This window comes from Macrobrachium nipponense, chromosome 10 (assembly GCF_015104395.2).
Source record: "Macrobrachium nipponense isolate FS-2020 chromosome 10, ASM1510439v2, whole genome shotgun sequence".
Lineage (NCBI taxonomy): Eukaryota > Metazoa > Arthropoda > Malacostraca > Decapoda > Palaemonidae > Macrobrachium > Macrobrachium nipponense.
This window is the reverse complement of record NC_087204.1, coordinates 102,609,176-102,630,460: the sequence shown is the minus strand read 5'-3', so window position 1 is coordinate 102,630,460 and position 21,285 is coordinate 102,609,176. Positions and strand designations below refer to the sequence as shown.

Genomic DNA, 21,285 nt, shown 5'->3' with positions numbered 1-21,285 from the left:
ATAAGAGCCTTCCACTCTTTCTCATTCAGACACTGACATTCATTGCACCTATTGTCCCACGTACATACAAACTCACGACACTTCTTACAAATAGTATGTGGATCTAACCGATGATTTCGGCAGTCTCACCTTACACCCTTCTTTCACACAAAACTCTAAACATACTTCCTGAATCAGACATACTAGACAAAATCCAAAAACCCATTGCGATTGCCACTCTAACTTCGTGAATACGATACCAATATCCAAAAAGTCAGATAACGAGCAGGAAATTCCAACAGAGAACCAACAACGATGTTTGCCGGTTCGGCTGGCAGAGAAAATCTGAGGAAAACGGGAATAGTTCCAAGTACCAGCGCCACGGGAGCGGGGTCATCCTGAACTACCAGTGTACTAGCGGTTGCCGCGGAGTTTGAAATTCTGCCAGTGCGTCAAGAGGATAAGCTATATATATACCTGCCAGGTAAGTGTCATGCATAAAAATGTGTGTTTGTGTTCGTGTCTGTGAAAAGTCGCATATGATAGTTAAGTTAGGTTCTAATGAAAACTTTGCGCTATTGTGAATTCGCCCAACTCGAATAGTGTAAGATAAAGGTATTACTGTCCACTTGTTTGAACAAAACTGAGCAACAATAAATAGAATCGATATAGAATTTGGGTCAAAGGCAATGTGCTGGGACCTGTGAGGTCATTCAGTGCTGAAAGCAAACAGGAAGGAAACCTTGCAGTTGCACTTTGAAGAGAATATGAACAGAGGTACAATAAAAAGAATGAAAGGGGTTGCAGCAGCTAGGGGCCAAAGGGATGCTGCAAAGAACCTTGAGTAAGGTCTACAGTGTTCCGTATGGGTTACACTGACAATGCTATCTGCGCCCCCCCAACAACCCCCACAGGGAAGCAACAAACGCCTAAAACTTCCGTTCCACTTACAGGTATAACTCTGCCTTTTTCATTAACTATTCGAATTGTAACTTCTACATTGCGATCGCTTGTCTTGGCTCCTCTCGAAAACTCTCCCGATATCAGAGTGACGTACAAGTCGTTGCGAACGTCGCCGGGCATGATGATGTCGGACAGGCCTAAGCGAAGAGCCACGGGAACATCACGCAGGGACACGTAATGTGGGTTGTCCTCACGTAGCTAAAAATAGAATGGGGAACGAACAACCTTCTGAATCATGATGACAATAATGACAGCATCTGAGTTTTATTTTGAGGAAATTGAAGTCTTACTACGTCCCTGGCTTTTCTCACTTTATGGAAACAATTCTCACTTTACGGAAACAAAAGTAAATACACTTACCATAAGTCCCATCACACAAAATATAAATATGCTAAAACGTACCTATCCAAACATTAGCTATATTCATTGTATACCAAAGCAAAAGGTATTTGTAAGCAGATGAAACTATATTCAGAGCAAGCAATTTTACTCAGACAATATATGTAAAGAATGTACACTATTCCTAGATGTCGTTACACCAAACTGGCTTCAGGTAGGTGGGAAAGAAGTAAACTTGCTGGTTTGGCTAACACTGAAAGACGGGTAATTACCATACACAAAATATATAACACATCTAAACATCATTTATCTTTTGAGATTTCAGAAGGAAGGGGATCACCAAATTCATTTGTGGTCACTGATTATGGTGTTCTTTTAAACCTGAATACCTGAACTTAATTTAGTATATCAACAGATGGTATACATACAATAAAAGTAAGAGGCCAAATAGATAACTTTACAGTAGCCAATGAAGGTGGTCAATGAATTGAAATTCCACAAGCTAAAAATATACATAATTAAGAAGGGTTTCAAAAAATGATGCATTTCTACGCAAACTGACTGGGCTACACATACAAAAGCACAATTAAGTGAATTGCATAATTTACAAACACAAAATCCCCAGGAGATAATCCCACCTTCAATCAAACAATATTAAAGATAAAATCCAAATAATAAAACTATAGTAGCAAAACATACTGTATTTCTGTAAAACTGCCAAACTCAAAAATTCACATAAAGGTGATTACCTGTTTTAAATCTCCATTAATCAGCTCAAAGGAAAACCATATACCCTGTGAGTTTGTCTTATTGTCCTTGATGGATTCATTTCGAGATGACAGCAATTTCTTCATATCTAGTGTCTCCTTGTCACCACATCTGAAACAACGGAAAGCTTTGCAATATTTGCTCTTAAACATAATTCAGCAAGCCACTTGGGTTTCATTATTTGTGGGCTTCTGTCACAGTTCTTTGAAGGTTAACACATACAAAGTGCAAACTTAAAATTTCCTATACTATTTCAAATATACCTGTATACTAATTGTTTCTAGAGATAACTGTTGATGAACTAAAAACGGAGACCAAATACATCTTTTTTACAGTTTTTGTTACGTGTAAACAGGAAAAAACAAATTCACATAACTCACATAAAGAACATCAAGACAAAGTGCAAAATAACTTTCAAAGAACTACCATTTCATTCACTCTAAAAACTCACGGATAAAACGTAGCACAGCAGTCCTTTTCCTTGGCATCATTCCCATCAAGGGCAAGCAGTTTCATTTTTTGGAAATAGGACGTCATTTCCAGCATCACAATACCAAAGGGCCTAGAATTAAAAGAAAAAAAAAGAACGGATACAGAAAAACCGGTGACAAGTTAGGAATACTACATTTTGCTTTCAAACAAACCAATTATTCATAGCCATAGCCTAGGCCTACCTGACATGTTATCAATATACTAAAAATATAAATTACTTGCAAACCAGAAGACACTTCTTTTTCTTTCAAATTGGCAATGGAATATCTAGAATTCACAAAAATGATATTGTTAAGATACAATAAAGTTTTGTACATACTTACCTGGCAGATATATACTTAGCTATAGACTCCGTCGTCCCCGACAGAAATTCGAATTTCGCGGCACACGCTGCAGGTAGGTCAGGTGATCTACCGCCCCTGCCGCTGGGTGGCAGGAATAGGAACGATTACCGTTCTAGAACCAGATTTTTCTCTTCCACCTGTCTCCTGAGGGGAGGTTGGGTGGGCCATCAATCGTATATATCTGCCAGGTAAGTATGTACAAAACTTTATTGTATCTTAACAATATCATTTTTGTACATGGAACTTACCCAGCAGATATATACTTAGCTGATTGACACCCTTGGTGGTGGGAAAGAGACAACTATTTACTGAATAGACAGGTAAACACTACGTTGTAGGTATAAATAAATAAAACCTTGGTTCCTACTTGATCAGCGGAAGCCTCCATGGCTAAATGCCTAGGAATCTGCTTCGCCTCAAGAGCCTCAGCGAGGATGTGACCTATGGCTAAGAGTTCTTGTGGGTCTGTCGATGGGGTCTTATCCATTTACTCGACAGAGCCTCTTACATGACAATATGCCTATGCTAGTGGCATAATTAAGGAGCACAACACCGATCCCGATCACCTGATCCTAACACGAGGGTTAGTGCTTAAGTTGAAAAGAGTTATCTACAAACTCCTTTCAAACAACCCAAAGAAAAAACACGACGTTAAATAAAATTTAAAACTCACTAGATAAGGATCAGTATCTGCTCCCTATCCCAGCAATGTATCCGCAGACACGTATCAACCAAGAGAGAAGGATCCCTCGAAGGTTATCTTGACATCCTTCGGATAATGGGAAGTCAACACAGAGTTGCATCTCCCGTATGTGACAGCTAATATGTCCTTATGACATATTGTTAGGGAAAAGAACAAGAATTCGGAAAAGCTCGCACTTCATGCGCTTTTAATTCTCAGCTGTTTGAAGGAATCATCAATGCACTTATCAAGTGCTTAGGAGATCACAATGTCTCAAAGAAGGCCAGGGCGTTCTTTGATATAGATCTCTCTGGGTGAAGCCTGGAGCCTGGCTAGCGCTTGGCAGGCGCCTAGCGCCTGTCCCTAGCGCCTCGCGCCTGGCTGGAGCCTTGCGCCTGAATGGCGCCTAGAGCCATGGCTGGAGCCTCGCGCCTAATGGCGCCTTGCGCCTGGCTGGCGGCCTCGCGCCTGGCTGGTGCCTGATTGGCTCCTCCTTCCTGGCTAGCGCCTCGCGCCTGGCTGGAGCCTTGCGTCTGGCTGGTGCCTTGCGCCTGGAAGGCACCTGGAGCCTGGCAGAAGACTTCATGATTACTGTCTATGAGTCTGCATGCCTCAAGAGTTTCAGCGAGGTAGGGACCTATGACTGACAAACCCTTCTGGATCATGTCAATGGGGGCTAGCCCGCTTACACGACAGAGCCTTCTCGGATCGTGCCAATGGGGGCTGACCCACTTACATGGCAGAGCCTTACCTGTATCATATCAATGGGGACTAGCCCTCTTACATGACAGAGCTTTAGGTTTCTCTTTACTGAAGGAGCCTTGCGTCTGGATGGATCCTCAATCCTGACTGAGCCTAGCCTTGAAGGAGCCTGGCACCTGGATGGCGCCTGGCTGGCTTCTAGAGCCTGGCTGGCTCCTAGAGCCTGGCTGGCTCCTAGAGCCTGGCTGGCTCTTAGAGCCTGCCTGGCTCCTAGAGCCTGGCTGGCTCCTAGAGCCTGGCTGGCTCCTAGAGCCTGGCTGGCTCCTAGAGCCTGGCTGGCTCCTAGAGCCTGGCTGGCTCTAGAGCCTGGCTGGCTCCTAGAGCCTGGCTGGCTCCTAGAGCCTGGCTGGCTCCTAGAGCCTGGCTGGCTCCTAGAGCCTGGCTGGCTCCTAGAGGCCTGGCTGGCTCCTAGAGCCTGGCTGGCTCCTAGAGCCTGGCTGGCTCCTAGAGCCTGGCTGGCTCCTAGAGCCTGGCTGGCTCCTAGAGCCTGGCTGGCTCCTAGAGCCTGGCTGGCTCCTAGAGCCTGGCTGGCTCCTAGAGCCTGGCTGGCTCCTAGAGCCTGGCTGGCTCCTAGAGCCTGGCTGGCGCCTTGCGCCTGGCTTGGCTCCTCCACACTTGCTGGAGCTTCGAGCTTGGAAGAGTCTCTAGGCTGTCTGACGATGTCCACATCGGACACTCTTATATCTGTCCGATTTGTTCGCCTCTGGCGCATTTGCGCCAGGTTGGAGGCCCGCTCCTTCTCAGTATCCGACCATGACAGAGTTCCTTGGAACTGTCCGCCTCTGGCGTTTTTACGCCTGTATTGGCATTTGGCGCTTGGCTGGCGCTACATTGTCCGAGAGTCCTGAACAACCACATAGTTATCAGGAGACTGGAGAAGGGTGGAAGAAATTCTTCCCCTTTGAGCTTTTGGCCCCTGGCAAGGGGAGGTGATTTTAGTCAGCTACACCCAGTAGACGACAGGATATCTAACAACACGAGAGAGAAGAGTCTTCCTCCGAGGAGGATCCTTCGTGAACACTTCTTTTGCTAACGAGATCTCTTCTTACATGTTGATGAGGTTCCTCGTTGCAGAATCTTCCCTATCCTTGCCCGAAGGAAGGAAGGAGTCTGGAAGTCGAAGGAGACTCTGAGCTGAAATTGGGCGGAACCCTGATTTCTAGCTCTTATTGTATCCTTCTGAATACCTTCTGGGAAGCATTTTGAGCCCTCATCGCACCCCGAAGACTCTGTAGGCAAACGTTTAAACCATCTCTTCTTCTGTAGATGAAAATGTAAGTACCCTGCCTGGGCAACTAAACTTCTCTCTGAAAGCGTTGCGTCAGGAATAGAGGGATTTATTTCTTTTGCCAGACATACTATGCTGGCAAGAAACCCATTGCCGAGTCTCCATTGAATCTGATGCGAGATTCCAATGCACAAAAAATTCACTTGTCTTCTTGGTCGTTTAGGGCTAGAGAAACAAAGAATTCCTTCATAAACTTCCTCAAAGAAGTCAGATGAGGAGCAGTTCCATTTTGTCGGAAAACACGGAATCTGTGGCCACACAAAAAAAAAAAAAAAAAAAAAAAAAAAAAAAAAAAAAAAAAAAAATCCCATTCGAAGTACATGATATCCTACTCTTGTCGTATTGGGGTATCGTATAAGATCCCGAAGATCTTAATCCTCTGTTATCTCTAATTCCCTTTGTAGAGACAGAGTATGGCCTTTAACTGCGTTCTTTGATAGCAGATATATACATAGGTGATTCTTCCCTCTGAAAGTGAAGAAAAAACCTCGCTATGTGGTTCACAGAGGTATCGGAAGAGGACAGTTTCCTCATTCCCTAACACGATCTGCAGCAATTCTATGTCTTAGCCATGACTATTGTCATTTACCTTGAAAAACCTCTCATTCATGTCCACTTCTGGTCAGTCTGCACGCGGACAGACTCAGAGTGGAGAGGTTTTATAGGTCTATTTATAATAGATTCTGATAGAATATCCAGATACTCTTGGAAAAGCCTTACGAAACATGCTGTGAGAAGAACGTGACTTCTGTGAATCCAACCTCTCTAAGGCCAAAATGAGGCATACATCCTCTCTTCCTTTGACGCCCAATTATCTTAATATCTGTTAAGAATTTATAACTAGGGGAAAAACAAAAGGCTAAAGTTTTATTATTCCTTTACTTTTAAATTTAAAGATGTCTTATATTGCTACCTCTCTTGGTTCGAGGAAAAAGAAGCAGTCTAAAGGAAGCCTGTTCGTCTTCTACCTTACAAAGAGATCTATGAAGAAGACTTTCCGCAGGTTCTCACAATCTTTTCAATAAATGTTAGACATACGTTAACAGTTATTATCTTCGATCGAGAAGGTTCTCACGGACATGCAAAATCTTGCATCGAACCTCTTAAGGATCGTTACGTTCCGTGGTCTGTTCCCAAATAGGTTCTCTTTTGTTAACGCGAACCGGGGCGAAAAAAAAAAAGAGATTCTCGATGCTCTTTGCGATATGAGAGTGTCGTGGAATTGGCCTAAGTGATTAAAATAAATCATTTCATCATTCCTTGTAAGCGACCCCCTTTTCGATTAAATGGGTAACGAAATCAGGAACGAATCTTGCCGTTACCGAGCCTGCTGTCCGAGAGGCTACTGGACTCTTAGGTTTAATAACTCGCTAACGAGAGAAAATATCTGGATGGATGCTTCTGGCACAATTTGCGCCAGGCTGGCGCTTCCTTCTAGTTCTTTTTAGCTTATGTGCCATAACATCTATGCCTTTATGGTACCACGATCCATCACATGTAATTCCGTTCTTAGTGTGGAAAAAACTTTTATATACGTAGTATAGTCCATTCAGGGAAACAACTCTGCCACTAAGAGAATGTTTCCCATCCGACTCACCCAACTTCTCTTGAGCAATATCCGAATTAAAAAGGTTGTGTGCGTTTCTCGAAAGGATGAGAGAATTAATATATATCGCGCGCTGCCGATAGAATCCTTTATAATACTGTCACATTGTGGTAAACAGCATTATCTAGGAAACCTTTGTAAGGATACTAGGAATTCTGTAGTTAACCTCGGTATGTGCATAAGACTTGACCATACCGTAAGTCTTAAAGTGAATTCTCTACTACATTCATCTTCTCACTAAGCATGTACTCTATAAGCCATGCTTTCGTAAGAACATGAGAGCATTATACAATATAGAGTTTCGCTGCGTTAGAATCCTTTAAAATGTTACCTACGGTAAACAGCATTGAAATGTAAATATCTTTCTTATTGAAAGCTTCTTAGCAAAAGGCAGACAATATTTTATTTATGTTTGCTTAACTATCCCCTCAATCCGAGGCTAAAACCACGATTGTAGGGGAGAGACACGGTTATTCATTCCATCCCGCAGGAGAGAGACATGTTACCAACCACTCATGACCGACACCTACATGATACTGCGTTGGTGTCTAAGCGATAGCAGTCTCGTTAGCCGAATGGCCTTACTCTTCCAGAGTTTGCCAGCTACTCCATTTAATAAAGGAATCTTATAACATTATTATCGAACTTCAGGAAGTTCTTATCATGCATATCTAAGCGAAACAAGACTTCGATAAATCTAGAAGCTAAGTAGGTGTTGTCTTAACAATCCCTTTAAGCGTAGTCCTTCCTAGGAAATTCCTGGAAGGATACTGGTAATTGAGTTGCTCAGCAAAGAAGTAACTACGGTATGTGCTTATGATTTGCCGTATCGTATTCTCATACAGCAGATACTCTACTACCTCTTTCCCTGCCGAGGCAGATAGAAAGGAGGTATTCTGGCGCCTGGATCCTTGCACCTAGCGCCTGGAATGTTCCGCGCGCCTGGAATGTTCCGCACGCTAGAAAGGAGACTCGCTCCTGGAACGTTCCGCTTGCGTGGGAAGGTCCCGTGCGCCTGACAGTTCCGAGCGCCTACTAGACCCCAATTTTAGAAAGAGCCTCTTGCCCGGAAACGTTCAATGGAAGGATCGTTCTGATTGCACTCTACTGTAAGGCTCCTTGCTCTAGCCGTCTGTTTTTCTGGCGCAATTTGCGCCAGGCTGGCGCTTCGTCTCTTTGAAGGCGCCTTGCGCCAAGAAAAATTTTCTAGAACGCGGCTCGCGTTTGGTTGTAGGAACGCGGCTCGCGCTAGTCTGTTAGCTGGAACGCGCCTCGCTGCTGGCTATAGGAACGTACCTCGCTAGCTTGCTGGAACGCGGCTTCCTGGCAGCGGCTGGCTCTTGCTCAGTGTTCTCTTAGTTTTCAGAGAACGCGCTAGATCACTCCAAACATACATTCTTCGTCTCGGATGTAAGATGAAGAGGACGCACTTTTTTAAGGATGCCTTATCAATGGCTATCCTTGGCAGTCTGGGACGTTCTACAGAACCTGCCGTGGGACGCCTGACCGGTGGGGGTTCTCCCTAACCTTTCCTGCGGCTGTCGACTTTCCTCCTCCACTGGGTCTGGGAGTTTGGAGAGGTCTAGGCCTGGAAGCGCTACGGAGCGATCAGACGCACCTCCACTGCACTGGAACACTATATTCACTTCTTACCTTTTTAGAGCTCGCCTTTTGAGCTCCATCCATTTATCTTCAAATTTGCACATATGAATTTGTAGATTCTGTGGAGTAAGAAGGTGATGAGGATGCAACAACTACTAGAATTGTCAATACTCTAACTGCTCGTTAGTACGAGAGCTCTTAAAGCTTCTAAAGGAAGCGTATCTAGTTATATGCTTTCTGACTTCCTAAAGTAGGAAGTTAGATCTTATATTTCCTTCATCAAGTTCTAACACTTATACACGTATTAGTGAAAAAAAAAAATCAATATTTCCCTTATTGCAAAATATAAGTGTCTACCGAAAAATTCGGTAGTTTCACGTAATATATTCTTCGAAATTTCGAAGCCAAATTCATTAAAAAGTTAATAAAAGCGTATGCCAAACCAAAGACCCAGTACTTCCCTGCAAAAGACAGCCCAGAAGGTCGATGGCGATGAAAAAACGAAAATCAAGTCAGGAGGTAGCAACAACGTATGTTGACACTACCGCGACAGAGAAAATCTGCCACCCAGCGGCAGGGGCGGTAGATCACCTGACCTACCTGCAGCGTGTGCCGCGAAATTCGAATTTCTGTCGGGGACGACGGAGTCTATAGCTAAGTATATATCTGCTGGGTAAGTTCCATGTACAAAAATCACACATTTAGACTAAGGTATAAGTATGTATATACCTTAGTTTTACCAGACCACTGAGCTAATTAACAGCTCTCCTAGGGCTGGCCCGAAGGATTATATATTTCTATTTGGCTAGGAACCAATTGGTTACTTCGCGACGGGACCTACAGCTATCGTGGGTTCCGAATCACATCAAGAAATTCATTTCTATCACCAGAAATTAATTTCTCTGATTTCACATTGGCAGAGCGGGGAATCAAACTTGGATAGAATAAGGCAAACTGGTTAACAAAAAACTCTTTACTTTCTTCAACCAGACAGAATTTTAAACCATAATGATTTTCTTGCCATAAACTACACTGTAAAATATTTTCAATTAAGAAGTTTTAATTTAATTTCACTAGTTGGGTTACAGATTTCCTTCCGTAGTACACAATATTTACAAAGGTGGGAAGAGAATAAAATTTAGATATCTACATCTATAAAAATAAATTTCTGAGAAAAATAATTTTTAAAACTAGAATTCCATAAAAATCTAATGACTTGTTTTACAGCTAATATAGTTTATTAGGAGTTTCATGTCACAGTATACAAATTATAAAGGGAGAAATACAAAAGGTTCATAATCCTACATATATTTCTAAACTTTTAAACAATACAATTATAATTAATTATTCTCAGAGAAATAAGAAAAAGGATTAATAAACAAGAAAAAGCTACCTTCTCATGCAATCTGTTGATGTTACCCTCTTTGTTAGCAAAGCGGATGTCCTCTTGGGATCCACCTCCTTAGTTGCCATGGAACCCTGACGTACGACATACCCAATCAACCACAACTGACTCTCATCTAATGTAATTGTACTCAGATCCTGCAAGACACAAAAATTGAATTGATTTATGTTATATATAAAACTATGATCTTTATAACATAAAAACCAGAAAAACAAAATGTCCACTGAATGCCTGTAATTGCAGAGTGTACCAGCATAAGGCAAGAACTCTCCGACTAGAGTAAGACCACTTTCTCAATATGACCAAATAATTCAGTACACTTGCAATAGATGACTATCAATCACTGGAGGTAGAAGGAAGGCATGGGGGCTAGACTGTCAACTTTTTCTTAAGTATACAAATCAAAACCTTTTTTTATTTTTGTCTTCCTTGGAAACAAGTGGCAGGAGATGGGGAGGGTGAAAATGAGGGTGGGGGGGATAGAGAAATCAGATTTACTACTAGGATTAATGTGGTATTCAAATGTCTAGTCAATTAAGACATAATATTGTACTTGGCATTTGCAAAAATTATCATTATCATCAAATGTTATTTTAACAAACCTCCTCAATGCCAGCTCTGGAATCTTATGGTGACTGCCGGATGTATCCGTTCTCAAATGAGAGGTAAAAATCACAGCACCACAAAACCAAAGAAGTTGGACAGCTCAGCAGAAAGAGACCAAAGTGAAAAGAAAAAGCAGACAAGATTCACAGAAACCTACTCATTCATTCATAGTATACTGAACTAAGTAAAACCCATCACATACTGTAAAGAGACATTTAAGGTTTAGGAGGAGGTCTGGATGGCCATTATAACCCTCTTCTGCCCAAGGGATGATGAATTCCTCCGTCAAAGGTTTCTCCTTTCCTTCCTTTGCGTCTCCCACATACAGACCCAGGGAGATTTCTGAGGACTCTGGAACCTGCAAATGACATATGCAAAACTTATTTATATTTCAAGACTTAAAAGTTCATTCCCTCTTAATTCAGCTTGTGAAATGACAAATTTTCTAAGACAATTTGTATTTTTCATAGCTACAAACCTCAGGTCTTAACAATATGAAAATTGTCTAGCGCCTAGCTGAATCCGGTTAAACTAATAGTACACTTCACATGCCCAGCAAACAAAAATTGAACTGATAGTACACTTTACATGCCCAACAAACAACATAAATTGTTTGTAAGGTATGACAATATAGAAGGCATTTATCATTTTCAAAACAATGAACCTATCAAAGACACATACATAACGCCAATTCAAAGTCAGTACAGGTAACATATAGGAGCTTCCTGGATCTTTAAAAATTTCAGTATAACAAATAATAAAAAAAGTTCCCATCATAAGATAATCCTCACTCAAACACTTCTCTTCAATAACATCCAAACATACTCCAATACAATCTACTTGCCTTAATAATGATGTTTGTAAAGGACAGAAGAGCTGTCCATGATAAATGGGGCTTTTTGCGGACCGTTGGTATTCGTCCATCCGATTCTTCTAGCTGAAAAACAAGTTTACAATTCATTCTTTGCTATCAGGAAAGATATATCTTAACCATGTGAATGTGCAAAGTACAAATATTAAAAAAATATATATATATATAAATAATTTACAAGTCCAAGCCATACAGCATTCAACCTTGTTGCAGGTATAAACCACAACTGAATTTGTACTCCCTGTAAAATTGGCCAGAAATTTTAAGTAAACTAATATGGGCTCCCCCCCCTTTAGTAACCTTTGGGCATCTAGTCACTAAAGTACACCAATGTTTAAAGACTGTATAAAAATACAGCAAATATGTTTTATTATATGTAACTTGTATGTATGATCCTTTAATAACTTTGTATTCTAACTTTTATAATTCCGTTCTTCTTGGTAAAGATATAACTACAGAAATGAAATGTATTCTACTATCAGGGAATAAACAGACCTTTAAGAATCTGAATTGATGGTATTACAGTAAACATATTACCGGTATAACAGTAAACATATTACCAGACTTTCATTCACACATACTAATGAAACAATTAAAAAAGGACTCTGGTTTCTTACAAAGCACACCAAGCTTCCTTCAATAATCAGGGATGTTTCTGATCTTTTTAACTCTTCATATCCGCTTAGTTTTGAGTACTGTGTCCCCAGATATCCGAGGTGTCTGGCAGCGCTCAACAGTGCGAAAAAATTATCATTTTGAAAATTCCGCAAAAATATAAATTTTATGCCAACAACGTTCATTTTGCTGTCCTTTTTTTCTAAATGTAAGAATTTTATGGTGGAATAGTCAGAATAAGAGTCCCAGCCCCCTAAATACAAAAAAATGTAAGTTATTTAACAAAAAAACAAAAAAAAATTTACTTTTTTTTTATATTTTCGTTCCTAACCCAAAAACTATGAAAGTCAGGCGAATTAATTATTTTTTATGAGAAAGGCAATAAAATTCCCTAAATATCGACATATAAATAAATGGAAAACGAATAAGTACAGCCGGTGAAAAAATCGATAGAAAAGAGGATAAGAAACACAGCGCTCTGCCCAGCAGATAGTGAGAATTATCGCTAGAATTTGTTTTTTTTTTAAGAGCCCTATCTCGGTTATTTTTCATTGAAATTCCTTTGTAAAAATACGAAAATGTAGAGGAAACGTTGAAGAATAAAGGGAAAGTCAAGAAAAATGGCTTTGGATCCGGCAACAGTTTCATTTTGACGTTATAAATTGATCAAAATGAAAAAAAATTTTACCATTGTCAACATTTATTGCTAGAATAACAATTTTTTGAAGAGCCCTATCTCGGTTATTTTTCATAGAAATTAGTTTGTAAATATACGAAATTGTAGAGGAAAAGTTGAAGAATAAAGGGAGAGTTAAGAAAAATGGCTTTGGGGTCACTGATAGGGAAGTGTAGGTGCGATCAGCTGATTTCATTGTGAGAATTTTACTACGCCAGGGATTTGAGCATGCGCAGTACAGAAACTACTTTGCTGGCGTATTGATACCCGAGATACACGGTCCAAGGTATGATCTAACCTAAGGAAATCGCTACTTGTCCGAAAATAAAAAAAAAATGCCCCTACCACACGTACGAAAAATTTCTGTAAATTTTACGTACCGCTACGTCAGTTGGATAGATAGGGGATAGAGTAATTTTACGTACTATTACGTCAGTTGGACATGAAAGGGTTAAGATTCTCATGAGAGAGAGAGAGAGAGAGAGAGAGAGAGAGAGAGAGAGAGAGAGAGAGAGAGAGAGAGAGAGAGAGAGAGAGAGTTTTCTATCTACCTTCCGCAGTCGTGCGGCAGCTTCATCATGATGCCGGAAGAGCTTGACAGCAGAGGTGATGTCCGGATTCAAAATGTTTCCGTGATCATCGCGAACTACCAAGTCAAGGCCTAGACGCCTAAAAAAAACACATCAATATTTTAGTAAATACAGATAAAAATTAACAGATTGCAGAAACATATCTCATCAATATACAGTATACTATCAAAAATGCAGTTAAAACTTATTAAATAACTTAATTCATTGTGTTCCAATTCAAAGAACTGACAAAATATACAACACACTTATCAACTGAAAGTGGTCAACCTAGAGATAATACAACTTCACGCCTCCTTACTCATTGACACGATCAATTCCATGGGTTATGCGATGCTTAAGCTGCTTCAGCTCATCCCCAGGGAGTTGTCCAGAAAGAATCTTGCTGCGGTGAGCTATGATTTCTTTCATGGTGTCTCGGAGCAAACTGAAGTTTTTGTCTTGCTCCTGAAAGTAGTAGTACACAGATTACTCTGTATGTCACTTTACACAGATAAAAATTTTATTTTCATGATGAAATAAATTTTTGAACATACTCATCTGGTAGTTATATATATAGCTGACGTCAGGGACATAATCTATATACATAACTACCAGGTGAGTTAGATGTTTAAAATCTATGTATTAACTTATGAGCTGCACAAAAAGAAACTTATTGAAGACACTATGATTACTGTTAACTATTTTCATTGCAAACTGAAGTTTTTGTCTTGCTCCTGAAAGTAGTAGTACACAGATTACTCTGTATGTCACTTTACACAGATAAAAATTTTATTTTCATGATGAAATAAATTTTTGAACATACTCACCTGGTAGTTATATACATATATAGCTGACGTCAGGGACATAATCTATATACATAACTACCAGGTGAGTTAGATGTTTAAAATCTATGTATTAACTTATGAGCTGCACAAAAAGAAACTTATTGAAGACACTATGATTACTGTTAACTATTTTCATTGCAAACTGATATTGTGATCATTATGCAATCTGCAGTCATTCAATAGCTTTCAATACAAAGGCTCACTGAGGACATTGTAACAAATGAAATTACTAATACAAGGCAGAGCTCTAAATATACAAAGAAGTGTATGAAATACCTACCACATAAAGCTTTCTCAGTAGAACTCCCCATTCTCTCAGTACAGCTGTGACCTCTTGAACAATAGGTGGAAGCCTCGGTGTTACTACTTCAACTAACCCTGTCTTGTCGACAATACAGTCTTTAACCTGAAAGAATGAACAGATAAGTAAATAAATAAATAATGATACATTTGAAATTATGAGTAAATAAATAAATAATGATACATTTGAAATTATGAGTAAATAAATAAATAATGATACATTTGAAATTAAGGTATTTCTGCCAAATTTCAAGAATGAAACAAAAACTTTCACATCTCAACCGGAGAAAAATGTTTACTGGTATAACTTAAAAACTGTTCATCAAACTCATCTACTTATTCCATTCCTATGCAATGGAATTTACTCTACATTGCAAATGTTAGAATATCCTCTACACTGCAAATACAAGTATGAAAATGGCAGCAAGTGTAGTGAGTTACTAAACTGTCATACTCTACACTAACTACTCTAATTAAAAAATAACCCAATACAATATTCAAAGCATACTTGAGGAAGGTTTAATTAGCTTCATACATCTGGAACATTGAGAAGTCCCCTAAAATTAAAAATTAAAATAAACTACGAACAGGATTAAAACTAGTGCTGTACAGCACTTTCTGCCTGTGTAATAATCTAATCAAATGATTATTATATGCAAGTGGGATTATACGTCATATCAAAATATGGTTTGGCTTGGTGCTATCTTATCATATACAGCATATACAATGTGTGTATATTTTTCTTTATAGCATATGGCAATAAATATAGCAGAGACAACACGAAAGTGTTTGGTACATCCTTTTATTTTATTCCTGGGGCCTCTGCTACATAATTATGACATGAGCTATATAAATATACACTACAGTATATATGTATGTATGCATGTAGGTACATTAGGCACACCGTATATCACAAATTCTATCCTACTTATCAAATCAAAATTACTGTATACTTCATTGACAGCATAAATGTTAATTACCTCAGCAAGTAAAATTAGCAGCAAAACTGAAAAAAGAAACTGACATAGTAATTTGTTAGAGAGAAAAGACACTAATGATAAGTAGTATCCTCTAGTGCTAAAAGCTAAACAAAATTTTAAAGCCTTTGTAAGACTAGAATACAGAGTAGTATTTCAGTAACTATTTCAAACTTAGCAATTCCCCTGGAACCCAAACCATGCATCATTACAAGCATGCCTTGTGTAGCATTCGCGCTCGATCTCAGCAACCATCTTCAAATATTATTCAATAAATATGGATGTATACTTCACAAGTTTCTTAATGTTGTACCTATATCAAAAACTTTGCAAAATTCAATTCATATCACCCTTAAGTTGTACATCAATCCATTTAATTATTAGCTTTACCCAAAAGAAGTTTTTGCACCACATTCACATAATTGCCTTATCAAACCATCAAAAATGCATTACGCACACCATATATATATATATACTATAAACAACTATCCCATGAGAATATATGATATATGATCTGTACTTACCTGAATATAAGATTTAGGAAACACCCCTCTCAAGGACTTATTATGTAATGCATAGCCAAAGTACCACTCTCCCAATTCTTCCAAGATATGCACTGTTTCACCGACATTGAGCTTAATACATGCAACGTTGATCCCAGAGAAATTGTAAATGGCTGAAAAATGAAAATATAACATTAATAAATTAGTGTATTACTGTAAGGGATAAAATTAAGGATATAGGCACTACAATGGTTATAAGAAAACAACAATATTAAGAAAATGAAAAGAATCAACTTGCAGACCCCTTACTGTAGTCCTTGGGGAAACTCATAAATGAGTGATTTTCCCCAATTAAATAAAAAAAAACTTTGAAACAACAAAAGTAAAGTCATTAGCAAAAGCTCATACATTTGGCAGGCAATAAATCTGACCCACTAATGTCCCTTATGATAAAGCAACAGTCTTGCACAACATTGTTCTCCTCCATGGTAAATAACAGTTCATTAGTCTTGCTAGGTAACATGTAAATTGGTAGCCATTGGCTATAGTATCTGATGATGTAGCTAATCCTCTTGTACACATGGTATACAGTGGTCTTACATGGTCAAAAATTTTGTAGTAGATTTTGCATTTAAATTTTTCTTCTTTTATGTGTAAGTGCCATACATTTCAAAACTAAGTATGTCACTGATGTGAATAGTAGCCAGGGACCACTCTGCCCCTAGTTCTTTTCAGGCCCATTAGATGGCTTGTCAATCATGAGGTTGTAAGTCGAAGGCTTTTTAAAGTTAACCAGTCTCAAATAAGGGTCAAACTATACCATGGCAATGCCATACTTTTGATCAATGGAAATATATTTTCAATATGTTGACGAGATCTAAGCCTATACTTATACATTTTGAATTTCATCTCTATATGAGCAGTACTGTTCAAGGCAAATGCACAATGAACCAATTATTCATTTCTTGAACATATTAGCCACATCCACAACCATAAGCAATATCAGTGGTAGGTGAAACACACTTAAAAGAAAATACTTTCCATTTAGTAATGTGCAGTAGTGGTAAAACTGACAACTACCAACAGGTAGTTAACTTGATAACTACCAATGCACAGAGTTGCCAACTACCATTACAAACAAGTAGATAATTGGATAACTACCAGTACACAGGAGTTGTCAACTACCATCACAAACAAGAAGTTAACTGACAATGACTCTAGATGGCATTCACTTCTATTGGAGCTATCTCCTGGCTCAGTTGCTGATGGAGCAGTCAAGACTAGCGAATTTACAAGTGCGTCTAGTGTCTGAAGGACAATTATCCAGCAGACAGAGGAAAGTGTACGAGCAAGTGCAAGGACAGCTGTTTAACATTTGGGACAAATACATAGAAGGAAGAATGAGTCCCCAACAGGTACTTAGGAAATGTGCCCGTTTAACTGGATCATCCGTGTCTTAAGATTAATAAAATGACTGCTCTGCTTTTAGCCTGTTGGCAAATTTTATATCTTTTATGTTTTTAAAATAAAAATAAATGCAACATATATAGTATATTGAATTTAAGATTTTTTTTAATACATGTAACGTTTTACCATTGGCCTTCTATTCAATATCTTATCTGGGGAGATGTTTTGACTTGGGGGATGTTTTGGAAGGGAGACGTTTTGACTGGGGGAACATTTTAACTGGAAACCAACCAGAGGGGCTTGGTAATAGGGTAGTTTTCATTTTCACCAAGAGTAGTTGTTCACGTGTTCTTCCGCTACATAGGCTATTGTTTTAACCAAGTTCAAGGGGGAAAGTACCCCAGCCACCCCCGTCACGTGAATGCATGATGCCCCACGCTTAGATTATGCTACAGAAAGGTTATGTTGGGTGATATCACTCATGAAATATGCCTTTGAGGGTGCTTTGCACATGGTGAGATGGAAGCCACGGCCAATATAAATAGAGCAAGCTCTGGCCGACGCCTATCCACCTAGGCTATAGGGTAAAATACTGAATGGCCACCTGACCTCTACCGTAGGGCGACCACCTTCCCATAAAATAACTTTAACACGTCCTGTAACCCAGGGTAGACAACATTAGTCAAGAGCCAGTGTCCGTCAAAGCAACACATCGAGACCTCTATACTTTCCTCTTTAAGAAAATTTTTTCTCCCAAGTCACAAACTAAGCCCATAAATTTCCAATTTTCGGGAAGGTGGTCGTGCTATGGTTGAGGTGGCCGCCATGTGGCCTTTCGTTATTTTACCCCACTAGGGTAAAAAACCGCATGGTACAGGGGTGGACCATGTACGATCAATGTGTACAACCCCAAAAAAAGTACATTATAATGCGTCCTGACATCGGAGATGGGCATCAGACGCGACTTCTTGTTGGTGAGAAACGGAGCTGAAGACCTCTACTCCAGTGTCAGGACACGTTATATGTACTTTTCTTGGGGCTGTACACATTGATCGTACATGGTTTTTTACCCTATTAGAAGGAAGTGTTCATCAGTAAAGAAACTGATCATAAAATGTAAGGGCATTGTCGAGTCTCATTTTAAATGACCGCTTTTGGCTTCATTTTCGTTTCTAGAGGTGAAATAGAAAATAAATTTAATTTATCAATTAGAGTTTTTTCCCTCTTCAGTGACATTAGGGTAAAATATCACAGCAGGCCAAGCAGGCCACCTACAATCAACGCTAGCCACTCTCCGAAAAAGTACATTATAACGCGTCCTGACACCGGAGATGGGCATCAGTCGCGACTTCTTGTTGGTGAAAAACGGAGCTAAAGACCTCTACTCTCCTTTCGAAGTAAGTATTTTCTCCAAAGTTAGAAATTAAGGCCAAATTTTAAGATTTAAACAGAGGGTACTGAAAAGGGTGGCTACAGCAGTGGAAATCTCACCAAAACGCTTTAGAAATTTTTACTTACAACTAAAAATGTTTCGAAGATTGACGCTATCTTGATGTTTACGGAGTCGCTTGTGTCAACAAACTTCCCATTTCATGTGCTAAACCTGCACACCACTTGTACCCATAGACGCTGGGGCACTTTCATCACAACAATCGTAAACCCACCTCTTACCAGCACTTATTCGTACTTATTCAAGGGGACTACGGCATTCTTTGTGGCGTTTTGCGCTCTTCAATTGTTTATCAGTGTTGTCAATTGGTATGTGTTTACCCTCCAAACTAGGTATAAGACTTACACAAAACCGGGGAAGTGAAATTAGCGTATCTATTTGTAGTATATATACATATTAGAGCAATTTTATCATTACTGCATTACTATGACAACTAGAATTCATCGAAACAGTTTGTAAATGCATCGGCGTATGTGTGACGCTCCACTAGATTGGCAACGATGAGCCATTTTTCCTCACGTCGTCTGCTCGTAAGTATACATCCGAAACATTTGTAATTTTTGGGGGTTAATTTGGTTGCAAAAAAGGGATAATGGACATGAATTAAATAAACATTTTGAAGTAGAGTTAAACTAAATATTGAATAAAGTAAACAATTAAGGGAATAAAGCTTTGCATCTCATAATCAGTGTTGTCGTCTGCTGCTCGTAACTTTGTTTACGGAGTGAGTGCTTAAGAAACACGAACAGCAATGTGGTTCGAGTGCACTGTGGAGTGAATTAAGACCAAAATGTGTATAATTACAATCAAATAAGCACTGTGGAGTTTCTGTTGTGATGGCAGTAAGGATAAAACCACTGATTACAAGGCAAGAATGAATTCAGTTCCAACCATAACCCCGGGAATAACAAGTTTCATACTTTCACTAATATAGGCAACAATATGTAGTTTTATTGTGCTGATTACAACTGCAATCTTGAGTAAGATCAATAAACGTTACATACATACGCTAACATTGTTCAAATGAGTGCTGGGAAGGCTGGGGAAAGATGGTGGCCGTCACTGATGAGAACCGTCCATGCAAAACGTAGCCGCCATATTGGATTTCAAAACTGCCTTGAAAACATTTTTTACGAAGAGCTCACATGCTTATTTTAGTTCGTGTGGGGCTTTCATAGGTATATCACAATATGTTGACGAAACTTCAGTCTTTTAAATGGTATGCTTAGAGTTGCAATTGTATTCATGTTTCACCAATTAAATATCGAGTGAATAAGACCCGTCCACCGTGATGAGGGTTGGCCTGTCGTGATATTCTACCCTAGTAGGATGTCGGTTTAGAGGCTATTAGGGTCCTGACTTTTTTTTATTTCACAAATGAACAAAAATCTTTTTATTACAACAGATTTTGGCCAAAGTTTAGTCAAGCTTTTCCCTCTTCAAGCAGTCGGTTTTAGAGGTCTATACGTACCTAGGCTATTAGGGTCCTAGCCTAACTTTTTTTTTTTTTTTTTCCTTTTTTATTTTATAAACAAATGAACGCAAATCTTCTTTTAATAGGTTATGGCCGAAGTTTAGCTAAAAGTAGATTAGGGCAAAAGGGAATCGGATAAAACCAGCCGTATAAAACAGGACAGGCCCGAGTGAGTGTGTGTGTGTGTGTGAGTGAGTGACACTTCCCCTCTGGGGTCTCTCTCTCCGCTTTCGCTCACTCCTTCCATTTCTCTCTCTCTCTCTCACTTTCTCTCCCACTTACCAACGCCATATTTGTCCCTGTCTCTCGCCGGTGTCCAATTCATCATCGCAAGGTTAACAACATGTCCCCCTCTCGGGAAAAAAACACTAAAAAGAGAGCACTATTCCTCTAAATTTCCGGATCGCTATCTCGGCATCCTGTGGCGGTGGTGTTTTGTAAACTACTGAGCGAAGATAAACAATAGACGGCGAGACCGACTCTCCCAAAACATCGAGTCCTCGATGACAAGTGAGCATCGAGTCCCGTTAAAGGGGTCCAAAAAGGAGTTAAAGTGTCTCTAATCCGCTCCAACACCCTTCATTAAAAGGTTCGGTGGAATATCACCTCCCCGTTACCCTTTCGTATAGGCGGGTCAGCTGTATCGTATTTACGTTGCCGGAAACTCAAAATAAAAAAAAAATATATATATCGTAATTTAATCTGCGACGATCGCTGCGGCTTCTTCTTCTATATCGTGAGTCGTGAGAGGTGTCGGCGATG

At 39.5% G+C, this 21,285-nt stretch overlaps 2 protein-coding genes across 13 annotated transcripts in view; one reads left to right on the top strand and one right to left on the bottom strand.

Annotated features, from left to right (window-relative positions):
- LOC135223840 (dedicator of cytokinesis protein 1-like) overlaps positions 1-21,285 on the top strand; it is a 340,518-nt gene that overhangs the window by 37,791 nt on the left and 281,442 nt on the right. The window lies entirely within an intron of this gene.
- Positions 823-20,965, bottom strand: LOC135223839 (dedicator of cytokinesis protein 1-like). The gene is made up of 11 exons (XM_064262710.1): positions 20,806-20,965; positions 16,214-16,365; positions 14,693-14,818; positions 13,887-14,032; positions 13,550-13,667; positions 11,681-11,773; positions 11,039-11,194; positions 10,219-10,367; positions 2,501-2,611; positions 2,031-2,160; positions 823-1,140 (listed from the first exon to the last, which is right to left on the bottom strand). Exons 1-11 carry the CDS (start codon positions 20,849-20,851, stop codon positions 850-852), a joined length of 1,518 nt encoding a protein of 505 aa, XP_064118780.1. The 5' UTR covers positions 20,852-20,965; the 3' UTR covers positions 823-849.